At 40.4% G+C, this 13,585-nt stretch overlaps 2 protein-coding genes across 2 annotated transcripts; one reads left to right on the forward strand and one right to left on the reverse strand.

Annotated features, from left to right (window-relative positions):
* Positions 1–72: 72 nt before the first annotated feature.
* On the reverse strand, positions 73–8,126 carry pdzk1 (PDZ domain containing 1). Its single transcript, XM_064326536.1, has 9 exons — positions 7,978–8,126; positions 5,243–5,451; positions 4,803–5,016; positions 4,406–4,542; positions 3,462–3,657; positions 2,631–2,827; positions 1,998–2,261; positions 1,417–1,770; positions 73–1,100 (listed from the first exon to the last, which is right to left on the reverse strand). The coding sequence occupies exons 2-9, from the start codon at positions 5,447–5,449 to the stop codon at positions 1,047–1,049; spliced, it is 1,623 nt and encodes a 540-aa protein (XP_064182606.1). The 5' UTR covers positions 5,450–5,451; positions 7,978–8,126; the 3' UTR covers positions 73–1,046.
* A 1,070-nt stretch (positions 8,127–9,196) lies between these two features.
* zgc:174945 (uncharacterized protein LOC793867 homolog) lies at positions 9,197–12,853 on the forward strand. Its single transcript, XM_064326539.1, has 4 exons — positions 9,197–9,485; positions 9,960–10,301; positions 10,701–10,819; positions 12,616–12,853. The coding sequence occupies exons 1-3, from the start codon at positions 9,311–9,313 to the stop codon at positions 10,814–10,816; spliced, it is 633 nt and encodes a 210-aa protein (XP_064182609.1). The 5' UTR covers positions 9,197–9,310; the 3' UTR covers positions 10,817–10,819; positions 12,616–12,853.
* Positions 12,854–13,585: the final 732 nt, after the last annotated feature.

Consider the following 13,585-nt stretch of genomic DNA (forward strand, 5'->3'; position numbering starts at 1 on the left):
AACAGGGTGTTCAGTTTATAGTTAAATTTTATACATTTAGCAGGCACTCCACTCCAGAATGATTCACACAGCTTGCATTCTTTAAGTATGATTTATTTATACTGCTGGATATTTATTATAGCAATCCACATTAAGTTCATTGTTCAAGTGTGCAGTGGCAGAGCCCCACCTGGGGATTGCACAAATAAAGTGTCAATCAGAAGTTGCTTAATAACTTTATTAGTTATGCTGTTCTTAATCTACTCTTTCTTTCTCCCTGTGTAAAATGATGATTGGCGGCTGTCTCTGTATTGAGGCAACAGACACATAGCTCAGTTCAGCTGAATCATCCATACACTGTAAGGCATATCCTACAGTCCAGATAAGACTGGCTAGCACGGTGTTAAAAATAACTTCTTCATTCCCAGAGGTCATGCGATTTGTCAAACAGCGTCGCACGCAAATCCCTGTTTAAAAATCCTTGAAATGGAGACGGGCCATGTTATCTGTTCCTTGGCGGAGCAGTGTTTTTAATTGGCCGTGGTTCCTAATGTGAGAGGTTCATCGACAATAAATTTCCATGACTGAATTCCACAAGAAGAGACTTTATACCTGAAACAAGATAAGCACACGTTTTGAAGCTGCCAGGCATGCAATCAGTGGTTTAAACATTTATAGAGTGAAACACGTAAAACACGACTACATAGGAGGTGCTTCGGTAATCTCTGCATTAAAGACATTTTTAACTGCACAGACCAGCAACAGGATTAAAACGGGAAGTAACACTTTGTTTCTTCTGAAAATGATTTAGTGTTCTAGGGTTATATATACCAATAATTAAATAATTGAACAACTATATTAATACAAGCAAGGTAGAATAAAAGACAAAAAACAGGTAAAGAGACTAACAATACTGTAGGTGAGCTGGACAATGTTCACTATAAATTATTTTCTCTGCCATGTCACTGTTATAAATTTTGAGTTCCTTTATTTTTCTCCACACATTCCCCTCAATTTAGTAAATGCGTTAAGTAATAGTGTTCAGGATGTGAACAAATGTTGCTTCTTCAGAGCTGTTCGTCTACACTGGGAGAAGATGACGAAGATGAAGAGGACGCCGTCTGAAAATGACAACAACAGAAAAAGGCCCGTAAGTGAAATCCAGTTATGAAATATAGAAAATTGTGTACGGCAATCGTTTATCTCTGCTTGCTGCAGCCACGAGAAAAGGCATTCCATCAAATTTGGAGCTGAGGGAAGATGAAATGCAATAAAGCAGCGAGCGTGAAGATAAACGAAAGCTAAAAGCGATCGTGCTGGAAGTTGACATGCTCAGCAGCCCGTGTGGTGTTGCTGTTGGTGACTGTTAGCCTGCTTATTCGACCACCATTACGGTGCCACTGGTGACAAGGAGGATGTGGGAATGGAAACGCTCACCCTCTCGCGAGCCTCTGTCAGGACGGGCAAAGTAGCTGGTTCATTCTTCTCCTCTTTGTCGTTCTCCTCCTCTTCTTCCTCCTCCTCCTCCTTCACCTCCTCGAGGCTGGTGGGAGTGTGAGGCGTTTCGAAGTGGTCCTGGGACAGCAGGAGGGTGGTGATCGGGATCTTTTGGGCCTTGAAGTAGTCATAGGCCTGCTGCTCCACGACCAGCAGGACCAGGCTGCTTCCACTGGCCCGGATCATGCCCACCACATCCTCGTAGGGGCGGGCCTCCACGTTCACGCCATCCACCTCGACTACGATGTCTTCATCCTCCAGCCCTGCCCTGTCAGCTGCCCCGCCCTTTGTCACCTAAGAACAGGTGGGGAACAAAGCTTTTATTTTACTTATTTTATTTGACCTTTATTGTACATCTTCACATACTTCAGTTGATCTATACATGTTGGTCAACTGAACTCAATTCTCATTTTTTCACTTGGGTAGTTTACGTGCAGTTTGACACAGAATAAGGAAGCAAAGAGGATGGGAGAAATGCAGAATCTGAATGTTTTTTTTGCACATATGATGTGTGTCCTTACCTCTTTGATGAAGTATTGGCCGGTTTGTCCCATGATGCCATTCAGGTGGAACCCATATCCACTCGAGGTTTTCTCCAGCTTGCAGAGTTTGGGTTTATAGCTGTCCTCAGAGGGCTTAGCTGGTGCAGGGATGGGGGCGGGGGCAGGGTCATTAGCTGGGAGGACTGTAATTGGTTTAGTCGTTGCCTTGGGAGAGGCGGGAGGAGTTGGCTGCGGAAGAGATCCTCTCATTTCCTCCCAGTACAAGAGGGGAGATGCACCACCCTGTGGGATGACATGAAATCATTCTGCAATGAGCCTGTAATTAACTTTAAAAAAAAACAGTATTTACAATTCATATTTTTTAATTGAGGAAAAGGCAGGTCAAAACAAGCACAATGAAACACAAAGCAACATAAAATGGAATAGACAAAAACAAGGGATGAAGTCAGGACAGGGCACACTAATGTACTGTAAATGTAATACCAGTCCTTCTCTGTAATACAAAGTAGGCTAATGGTAGGCTGTTGGTATTACTTTAGTTTTCACATAAGTCATTGCATGTCACCATTACTCCCACATCTATACTGTATTCCAGTGAATGGTGTCGACCGTGGAGAGGATGTGCACATTTTTTTCAAAATGGTGGCTTACCAGCTTGTACATTTTGTCGGTTTCCGTGTCGACCACCAGCAGGGAACACCTGTCTCCGCACTGACGGATCCGCTCTACCACCTGTTCGTGGCTCAGGCCATCCACCCCATCTCCGTTTACAGCCACCAGGCGGTCCATGTCTCGCAAACCCACCCTCTCTGCTGGGCTTCCCCGATCAATGTCCTTTACGAAGTGACCTGGAGAGAAGGGGCCAAACACAAATATTGGCTGACTAATTTTTGTGAGATGTCAGCAGCAGTAAAGGTATTTAGCCGGCAGTGTAGTATAATGGGTAAGGAACTGGTCTTGTAACCTAACCATGTTCAATTCCAGGTAGGACGCTGCTGTTGTACCCTTGAGCAAAGTACTTAACCTGCAGTGCTTCAGTATACTGTGTATCCAGCTGTATAAATGGATGCAATGTAAATGTTACGTAAACATTGGAACGGAGTGTAGCACAGTGGGTAAGGAACTGGGCTTGTAACCGAAAGGTCGCAGGTTCGATTCCCGGGTAGGACACTGCCGTTGTACCCTTGAGCAAGGTACTCAACCGAAATTGCTTCGGTATATATCCAGCTGTATAAATGGATACAATGTAAAATGCTATGTAAAAGTTGTGTAAGTCACTCTGGATAAGAGCGTCTGCTAAATGCCTGTAATGTAATGTAATGTGTAAGTTGCTCTGGATATGAGCGTCTGCTAAATGACTGTAATGTAATGTAATGTAACGTTGTATGCACTGACTCAGTTACCAAGGCATTTTCACACATGTCCATGTCAGACTCTCTGTGTTGGTGAGTGTACTGGAGGATCCCTCTGTGACACACATACCTTTTAGCTTGGGGTAGGACCTCAGGTAGTACCCATAGCCATCAGAGCCCTTGGTCATATCAACGATGCGTGGCTTGTGTGGGAGGTACCTGGTGGTGGCCAGCCCCGCCCCCAGTTTCATCTTTTTGTTCCTGTAGTGTCTGTTAGTCTCCTCGTCCACCAGCAAGAACACAATGCTGTTGCCCGCAGCCTTGATCTGAAGGTGAGATATTGTTACAGGTGAATGGTCAAAATCTGGAAACTTCACTGACAATGGAGCTAACAGGACTTTGCCTTCTCAATGCTTGCCAACCCTGCTTAGTCTGTTGAGAAATCACTGGTATTGTGTAAAATCAATGATAAGAAAACTGTCTCACACACTTTTTGAATGCTACTCTATTGAATGCTCACTTTTCCACTGCTCTCATCTTTAAATACTTTGCATTTACAAATAAGGTATTTGGCTTTGAATGTAACCCTAGTGTTGGTAATGCCTTTTGCGGTCTCATTCTCATTGAATACACAAAGATATAAGAACTGTAGCCCTGACTAGGAGCGAACGTGCTTCGATCTCAGAAGAGGTCTTTCAGATGCACTCATTAGGTGAATTGCATGTGTTGTGCAACCTGAGTTTATTAAAAGACAAACCACTGTGTATTTCTAAAAAAAAGGCACAGCCAAAACATGAAGCAATTTGCTGCACCAGGCTGTTATCACATGAAAGAAAATTATGAGGACAGTCGAGTAAAATCCCTTGGAAGACTTTAAAGTTTCAGTTTGTCCAACTATTTTCTTGATCATCTGGCTACAATGTCAAGCACCCAAAGAAAATAACTTGAAAAATTTTAAATTACAGTTGGCTCTGAGTAAAATTACTTAAATGCTGCAGCTCAGACTAATGGCCGTGCAAGCGTATTAGACATATAGGACTGACGTGACAATGAGTAGTCAGTCTTTCTCCTAACCTTCTCCACGATCTGCTCGTGGGTGGCCTCCTCCACGTTTTCACCATTGACCTCCAGGACACGGTCACAAATCTTTGCTCCAGCCTTATCAGCGACTCCAGATGGGGTAACATCGACAATGAACACGCCCTCTTCACCTGAGAGCAAGCAGACAGGTTCACCATTCTGTAATCATCTTGATTATGTACAGCAGAGGGCACAGCTATTCTGTCAATTGGTTTGTCTGTGGAGTTAATTTGAGTGGTTTTCCATTACCCCTCACTCTTTAAACCTTTGTTTGATTAGGAGGTTTTATAGAGGACTACCTATCAGTAGGACCACTCTAACTCCACAGATCAGCACTGGTTTTTAATTGGGCCCAATCAGGGAAGCACCCACTCTGTGAGAGCACCCTCACCTTGCTTAGACTTAAGAGAAAACCCATATCCACTTTTGGCTTTCTCCAGGAAGCAGAGTTTGGGTTTGGGGTCAGATTTGGACGTCCCGTTCATGGTGGGGCGGGGCTGGGGTTCGGTCAGGTTGACTCCACTGGCTTTAGCCTGTTTGTAGGACTGATGGTCCAGGACGTGTAGAGTGACAGAAGTCCCACTGTTTTTCACCATCCCTGCCACCTGACAAAGGACAGGTCACAGCTAGTTAACCTTAATGTCCACTGACTGAGAATTCACCATCATTGCAATGTGTTACCGATTTAATGTTAGGGATTACAGAACTAGCCAAATCACATTTGTGAATATACATGCTGTATGTATTGTTTGAGTGAAGGCCTGTATTTATGTCAAGATTTAGTCCTTTTAAGAGCAGCAATCACAGAAGAGCCCACTGGGTGGGGCTTACCAACGAGTGCTCCAGGTCATCCACGAAGTTGCCATTTACTCTCAGGATCCGGTCACCGTCCTTAAGGCCGGCCAGCTCCGCCAGGCCGCCCCTGTCTAGGTTCCGGATCAGATGGCCCTCCTCACCCAACTCCAACCTCAGCAGGAAGCCGAAGCTCTGGCCTTCCTTTTTGGTCAGGCCGATCACCCTGGGTGCGTATGTGGCCATCTCTGCAACAGCGCCAGAAGAGCCATGTAGCAGTAGGATGCATTAAGTATATAGCAAAAATGACACATCTAACTCTACCATTGTCATACAATTGGAGGGCACTGTATATTTAAAACAAAACTGAATGAAGTCTGAGTCAGAAGTAGCCTCATTCCCCTGCAAACAGGCCAGAAGTTCAAACAGTTATACCTGTATGCCTCTGAAGGTTTTTTTTTTTTTGTGGTTGCAGCCAAGCACATGTCAAGATGCACACAGATAAACAGGATGCCCAGTCAGAAGTGTTTCTGGTTCTCGTTGGGTGCTGTATTTCAGGTCAGCGTTTTGTGCAGGTTTATCGAATCACTTTCAGGTTGATTAACATCATTTAATGTCTATTTCCAAGATTTTCACATCACCTAACACCTCAGCTCCTTCTAATCAGTGATGTGCCCCATGTGACTTTGGTTATCTTATCACTCAGCTGTAGTAAACAGGCCATCAGTCATTTGATATCTTTCAAAAAGATTTTATAACTGACTATTTAATGTGTTTTGACCTTTCCTCAGATACATATAAGTCCCATGATAGGTCTCACAGCATTATTGACTTTTCAGCATCAACTAAAATGTAAAGAATAAATAAATAAATAAATAAATACATAAATAAATACATAAATAAATAATCAGTATCATGTCAGTGCAGGGATATTTACAAAACCCTAATTGGGCTTGGTGCTGGACTTTTATAATTTTATGACTATGTGATCATTGCAGCAAGTTAAAAAATAAGTTATCAATGTGATTGAGCACACATTTAATGCTACAGCTTGTAGCATTAAAGTAAATAGAGAATAAATCCAAGTGTGATTCCAGAAATCAAAAATAGTATACATAATATTGATTAATTAAACCTATTTTGAGTGAATCAGAAAGGGGACCACTTTAACCATGATAAACTTGATTCACATTACAGCTCAGCTACAGCACAGAGCAGAATAAAAGACCACACTTCAGTGAAGCAAGGGCAATGACTATTCTTTTACAGAAGTGCTGACACGCTACATAACCCATTCAGTCCTCCCACGGAACATTCCAAAGGTTGGTTACGGTGGTTGGTAATGTTTTTCAACACCAGTAAATGCTGCACTGTGCCGTGAAGTGCGGTTCACCACAATAAACATCTCAGGATATCAATACTGGCAGGGTTGCCCTAGTTACAGACTTGAGTCTCTATGATAACGAAATGCTATAAGCCTGCAATGGGAGGCCAGGGTTGTCCAAACAAGCATACAAATCCACGCTTATATTCAATCAAAAGGCTCCTGAACTATCAATCAACAAGCCCCTTACCGTGACTATAGCTCAAGCATAAATGCAAGTCTAACTTTTTTTTCCAGTTATACCAAATGCATGCTCAGTTTTAGTCAAATAAAAAACATAAAAAATTTTGCTAGGCAAGAAAATATGTTAAATTCTGACCAGTGCCTTGGTCACAGTTTGGTGAGTTCCACCCTTGCTTAAATTTATTTCAGCAAGGACGCAGTCCAAGACATTCATCATTCCACAGCTGCAATAATGACGTCAGTGACACTTGAATGGCTTGCACCCAGCTTTCAGACTATCTTACAGTACTTTGTAAATAACAGGCACTTTGGTTGTTTGCTGTTTAGGCAGCCACATCCTAATGACCGAAATGCAAGCAGCATTAGCAAAGATCAGGATAAACAATTAACTTTAAGGCAGGGAGTGTGCAGTACCATATGGTCTTCAAAAATAATTTTTCAAAAAGCATTTCAAATAGCATACTGCTATTGTTGTTTTTTGTTTTTGTTTTTTGTTTTTTTGAGACATTATCATCATATAAAATTTTAACAGCTAAATTGTCTAACATAATCTGAAATGGTCTGAGCCTTGCACCAATTCAGAACAGCTCAAAATAAATCTGTCAGAAAAGTAATTTCACAATCACCCACTCAGAAAAATGAACTCACAATAACTCACTCATAAAATAAACTCACATTACATTACATTACATTTATTTGGCAGATACTTTTATCCAAAGCGATGTATAATAAGTGCATTCCAAAGGTCATTGGAATGACAAGGAAACGCAGGTCCGATAAGGTACAATACTCATTGTGTCACAGTCATTCATAGCCATGAACACATTAAGTCCAGTTCACACATTAAACATTACTCTCTGACCTAACCTATGCTAAGTAAAACTCACAGCTCCCTACTCATAAAAATACACTCACAGTAACCCACTCAATAAAATAAAACCCACAATAACTCACTCAGGAAAATCAACTCACAATAACCCAGTCAATGTAACCTATTTCACCCAGATGAGCAAAACGTTCATTTTCATCTGCTCTCCCAAATGCGTATCATTGATCATTATATCAGGAAAAAAGTACAGAAGGTTTGATATTGAGGTTGTTCATTTTAAAGTAATGGATTACAAATTCACCAGTAAAGTTTCACCTGATTACCAGGGCATTTTTAAGACTATGCGTACAATGCAGCAGGCTCAAAATAAACACTCACCTGTCACCTTGCCTTGGTACAAAGGAAGCCTACACCTGCACGTCTACAGGTGCTATCTGTCCCTCTGTGGAAGACCAAAGGTTGGCTTGCAGGTTGAGATATTAAACTGGACACAATGGGTGTGTCATCATATAGAAGCACAGGTGACACTGGCTTTCTGAGCAAGGGGTGGTGAAGGAGTCACCCACCCAGCGTGAGGATAATGACATCACAAATGGGAGAAACTGTTATCCAATGAAATCAAGGCCATTAAAACAGGAATGAGCAACAAACCAAAGTCCACATGTTTGTTATGTACCATTTCCTTGCTTTTGCACACTTCCAAATAAGACACGTCTCTCGGCACCAAGCTGTGCTGCATGAATCATCAGTTTAGCCCTTAACTTGAGCATTGTTGTTCCTGTGTTCAGTGTCCATGTCACTAAAAACATTAGTTTTAAAACATGCACAGTTGGAAAAGGCAATGGGTCTAGTTAAGATAAGCAAGCAAATCACTGAAATCTAGCCTGTGAATCCATCAAGTTCTGGTTAATTTGTCATTATGCACAGTCCCTCAACAAAAAAGGAGATATGTAATAACACACAATGACATGATACAAGTCTCTGCGAGACTGACCTCCCAGTGATTGGCCATTAATTAAATAATTATCCCACATCAAACCTTTATCCGTAAGCATGTAAGCAGTAAGCAAGATGCAAGTGGGCAGGCTTATCAGCCATCCTGTTGAAGTGGCTCACTGAATTCCTTTTTATGATATATTTGATGCTTCTCATTGTGCATAAAAAACAATATTAAAACCCTGTTCAGTGCAATTATGTCCCATTGCTGCTAGCATTGTCTCATGTAATGCGGACTGCACAAGAATCCAGCCAAGATATTTACACCATGAACTTTTGAGACTGTTTTGCGTTTATAGTTTGTGAATTTGCAAAAAAAAACTTTTCAATTCACAGTTTGACATTTTTCTTCTTATCAGACCTCTGAATCTAAAGATATAAATCTGCATTCACAACAGAAAATATTGCTGCCCCACAGGAAAAAAAAAAAAAAAAACTACAAAAACTTGTAGCCCCTTTATACTGGTGGGAAACAATTAAAGCTTTTAGCCTTTGCAACCTCAGTTTCCTTTCCACTGGGTTTCAGCTCAGGTATTGTAAGAACAGAGGAAGATAAACAGCCAAAAAGATGACCCCTCCCCACCCACACACACACACACCCGCACACGCACACGCTGATGTTGCACGCGCTTGCAGAACAAGAGCACGCCATGTGTGAGTTTCAGAAGGGGGCCACGGAAACGGAGGTGACAAACTACTGTTAAGGCCCAAGGTGATGCCACGGCAGAGAGTCGCTGCTGGTTCTCAGGGACGGACGGCTAGCATGGTAGCCTTTCTCCCGCACGCTCCGCTGGGTCACAACCCAGTCAGGACATCCATGTTTCCTGGACCAGGATCACTTCTCAAAGGGCTTCTTTTCTGCCTCAGTATATCTTCGTCACTCGGTCAAGGTAATGGATGCTCAGTATTATTATGTTTTTTCACCTGCAGAAATAACTCACTGGACTAGTTTTCAGAACAGAAGGGAGTATATAGAACACTTATTCTGCCGGAATGTTATCAATGACATATATGACTACTTAAACACTTAAGTGTACAGCTACATCATTTTTACCTTACATTTGCCATCTATTGGCATTAAACAGAATGCATGACGTTTGAGATACAAGGCTAGTTCATGAGCCATTATATTGTGGAGCTGCCACTGTAATTGTGACTATATGAAATAGTGCAATTACTTTACTTGTTATTTTTGAAAATGATAATTTTATGAAGTGTGTTAAATGTCATTTAATGCAATACATGCACTCAGACAAAATCCTAGCCTGCAAACATCATCTAAGACATAATCATCTGTAGAGGGGATTTTAGTATGAAAAATGCAGCTTGTTTAAAAAATGCCTCCCTCCCTCCATGAATTACAGACATACTGGTGAAATATCCTAAAGCTACCCTCCAAAAGCAAGAGGGGGAAACACTAAATCTCAACTGCACCGTCGATTACGACCAGAATAGATGTGAAGACATCCACGCGCACTGGTGTAAATTGACTCTGAATGCCGGCTGCACTGAGCTCACAGACACCAGCAGATATCTCATCCAGGTGTCCGAGAAGATCTTAGGAAACCGGGTTAGCAGATCCAGACTGGTTGCCTTGTCGTTCAATCGCATGACTCTCGAGGATGAAGGGACGTTCCAGTGCAACGCAGCATGCGGTGACAAAGGCCAAAGTGCCATGGGCAACCTCATAGCGCTCTCTGTCGAGAGTAAGTGCTGCATCTCACCGGTGGGCTAGTCCTTGTATGGGCATGCAAGCTAATGAACTTTGCTTTCCACTGTTTCTTCAGTGTCATTGCATTTTTTGATGAAATGCAACACTGATTTGATCATTGTTCTTAACAAATTCAGCTACATGTTCAGCTTCCAGTGTATAAATGGCAAACATCTCATATTCATGGCAACAATTACCAATGTCTGTGCAAAAACACAACAGACCTGCCAACTGCAATTGCAGGTGTATTATAGTACAAGCTGTACTACCTCAAACAGAATAGCAAATATTTTCGATATTGCATTTCCCCATTTCCATAAGCTGCATGATAAATGAAATATGTTTGTGATGAAGGAAAAATGAATGTTTCCTCCGGCATTCTTTCTGTGCTCAGAGGCTGATCCTAAAAGGAACCCGCTGAACAACTGTGGAATACTCAGAGCGGAGGTCATCGCTATTGCACTGCACTTCCTCTTCCTGTTTGCGTGTAGCACACTGTATCTATGCTAAGAGGTAAGAGGACTACATTACATTCAGTCAAGTATGTGGAATTATGCCAAAAGCACAGCTGTTAAACGGTGGGTGATATTATATTATCTATTTTTAATTGACCGTTCCATTCCTGGCTATGGGTTTGTTGTGGTTCATTCAAATGAAGTCTTTTTTTCTGCCATATTCATTATACATATCTGATGTGAAGTCAATGATGAAAATAAATATTGCACTGTACGTATATGTCTGGGTGACAACATAAAAAATAAAAATAAACACATTAAAAAATTAAAATATATATATACTAAACCATGATGTTGACACACTGATATACAGTAAATGCAAATGTATTCGGACAGTTGCGTTAAATTGGTTGTTTTCCCTCGTATTTCCAAACTATACAATGACTGTCAGGCACAATTTGCAATGCCTGCATTTATTTGATGTGTTTTATTTAAACATTTTATTGACATTGAACTAGGGGAAACCAGAGTTGGTTGGCACACGTCTCACTCTTCATGATATTTCTTTGCCATTATTTATGTCCACAAAATTAGGTGACTAATGACTAAAGTCATGTTGTGTTCATATGCGGTTGGTTGGCACAATGTTAAAATTCAATAGTTACAAAGAACAAAGCAATGGAATAAACAAAAATATAATAAATATAAAATATAAAATGTATTAACAATATACAGGTAATATAAAATAGAGTTGAAGCCGAAGAACATTTATAACCAGTTCATCCGTAGAAACGCCATGTACCTATAGGCCTACTATTCTTTCTTTTATCTTTGTCTTTGTCTGTGTGTTTGTGTGTGTGCATGTGGTTCAGACCTTTGGAGTGTGTGTGCCTGCACGCATGTGTGTTTTTGTATGTGTGACAGTTACCACACTATTGTGTGTGAAGCCCCCCTCACACACAGGCACATTTGCTGTTTAATATATGTATATTGCATGTGCTATCACATTATTAACTACACGCCTATTGTGTCAACCAGCCCTGGCTTCAATGATATTTCATATGTATTATACATTATACATTATATTTTTATTTATTTATTATATTTATATTTATTCCACTGAATATTAATGTAGTTTTGGTTCTTATTTGAAATGTTAAAAATGGTTTCTATAAGGTTACTTCATTCTTTGTAACTATAACATTTTAACATTGTATCAACCGACCCCAAAATCAGTGGGCCAAGCAACCCTGCTCACATTGAGACATACCTCTGTGATGATATGAGGTTACCCAGCTAACATCACTCATCACAGACTTCCAAATCTCATATCAAAATGTAGCTGATTCCCATCTCTACTAACTGGAATAAATGTGATACATTTCCAGTATTTCTATCTAATACAGTTTCATGATAAATTTAGTGTGAAGACCAATGTTTGCCTCACAAAAAGTTGAGTGACTTTTCAGATGTTTTACCATAATACATGAGTGCTGGTCAAGAAAACACACATTTTGATATTACATGTTTGTGTCTGTGACCTTCACAGAACCAGAAAATAGTTGTGTGCCTGCCAACCAACTCCAGTCTCCCTCATATAGCAACAATGCCATTTCGATTTAACTACGTATCTGCCTTATAGCATGTTGATCCAATGCTTATGAGATAAAGAAAAATGTTCCTTTATCACACTGACACATATGCCAATTTATATTTCAAATTGTAATGACGCACACACACACATGATGAGACATCAAGTCACACTAAATAGAAAAACTGACTTCTGTTTAGAGATATCATAAATAGGCTATATTAAAATACAATGGGCAACTTGTGAAATGTCTTGTTTTACAGGAAGTCCTGCTTTTCACCAAGATAACTAAAGACACAGCTGTGATGCGGTTCTCCCTATTTTTTATTTTATACAAAGGAAAACAAATGCAACATGATGATCTGTTGTCATGATCAATTATAAATGAAGTAACCTCATTTATAACTGATCATTACAACAGCATGTGAGATCTTGGAACATTTGATGGCTTAGAAAATGGTGGTGTTTAACATTTGTTCATAAATAAATGGCATTTCTGAATGCAGTAGCATGCTTGATTTATTTCCATTCCTTGTAGCCTCATTGATTTTTGCAGTGATTTTAAATTACCTTATCATACTCGTACCCCTGGTTCAATCCACTGCTTCCTTTATAATAGGAACAGACAGCCGTATTAATGAAAGCTTGAAATCCTTGTGCTGCTTCACCTCAGTTGAAAGATGAAACGGTACAAACGCAAACAGTGATTAATTATTTTACGGATATATTGGTTTCATTATGAAAGGACATTTAATTAAAGGCACAAAAACATGATGGGTTTTTCATGCCATTTGCGTCACAAGGTCAACTCGCCAGACAGGACCTAATCCATATTTGGCTAGATCCATACCGTCATATATATTCTATGGTATAGGCCTATTTCACGGGAGCAATAAATAGTTACATTTTAAATGTACCAATGAATACTATGATTTAGTAACATGGGGGTTTAAATGGGAACTTCACCCTTTAATAATTAAAAAAATAATAATAATTTAACCTGTTTAAAAAATTCCTATCATATGATAGCTGGAACTTGCAACTGTTTTTGAAGTAGGCCCACCTACATTTTTGTTCACAGTTAGAACAGCCATTATCTAGACAAGGTGCTGTGTAATTTTCACAAATGGAAAAAAACAAACCCAACACGGAAGACATGACAGGAAGCCAGCAAGCCACGCTGATACTCGCCCACAGACCAAGGGCCTAAATAAAAGCTTGTGTATATCCCCC

This window comes from Anguilla rostrata, chromosome 3, assembly GCF_018555375.3.
Source record: "Anguilla rostrata isolate EN2019 chromosome 3, ASM1855537v3, whole genome shotgun sequence".
Lineage (NCBI taxonomy): Eukaryota > Metazoa > Chordata > Actinopteri > Anguilliformes > Anguillidae > Anguilla > Anguilla rostrata.

Bases quoted from the DNA above. Each gene is read 5' to 3' on its own strand.
- pdzk1 (XM_064326536.1), bottom strand. From the start codon at position 5,449: ATGGCCACATACGCACCCAGGGTGATCGGCCTGACCAAAAAGGAAGGC. The intron at 3,658-4,405 runs GTTAGGAGAAAG...TCTCACCTTCAG, and splicing joins ACGAGCAGATCGTGGAGAAG to ATCAAGGCTGCGGGCAACAG. The intron at 2,828-3,461 runs GTATGTGTGTCA...CCTTCTCTCCAG, and splicing joins GTCCTACCCCAAGCTAAAAG to GTCACTTCGTAAAGGACATT.
- zgc:174945 (XM_064326539.1), top strand. From the start codon at position 9,311: ATGCCACGGCAGAGAGTCGCTGCTGGTTCTCAGGGACGGACGGCTAGC. The intron at 9,486-9,959 runs GTAATGGATGCT...CATGAATTACAG, and splicing joins ATCTTCGTCACTCGGTCAAG to ACATACTGGTGAAATATCCT. The intron at 10,302-10,700 runs GTAAGTGCTGCA...TTCTGTGCTCAG, and splicing joins CATAGCGCTCTCTGTCGAGA to AGGCTGATCCTAAAAGGAAC.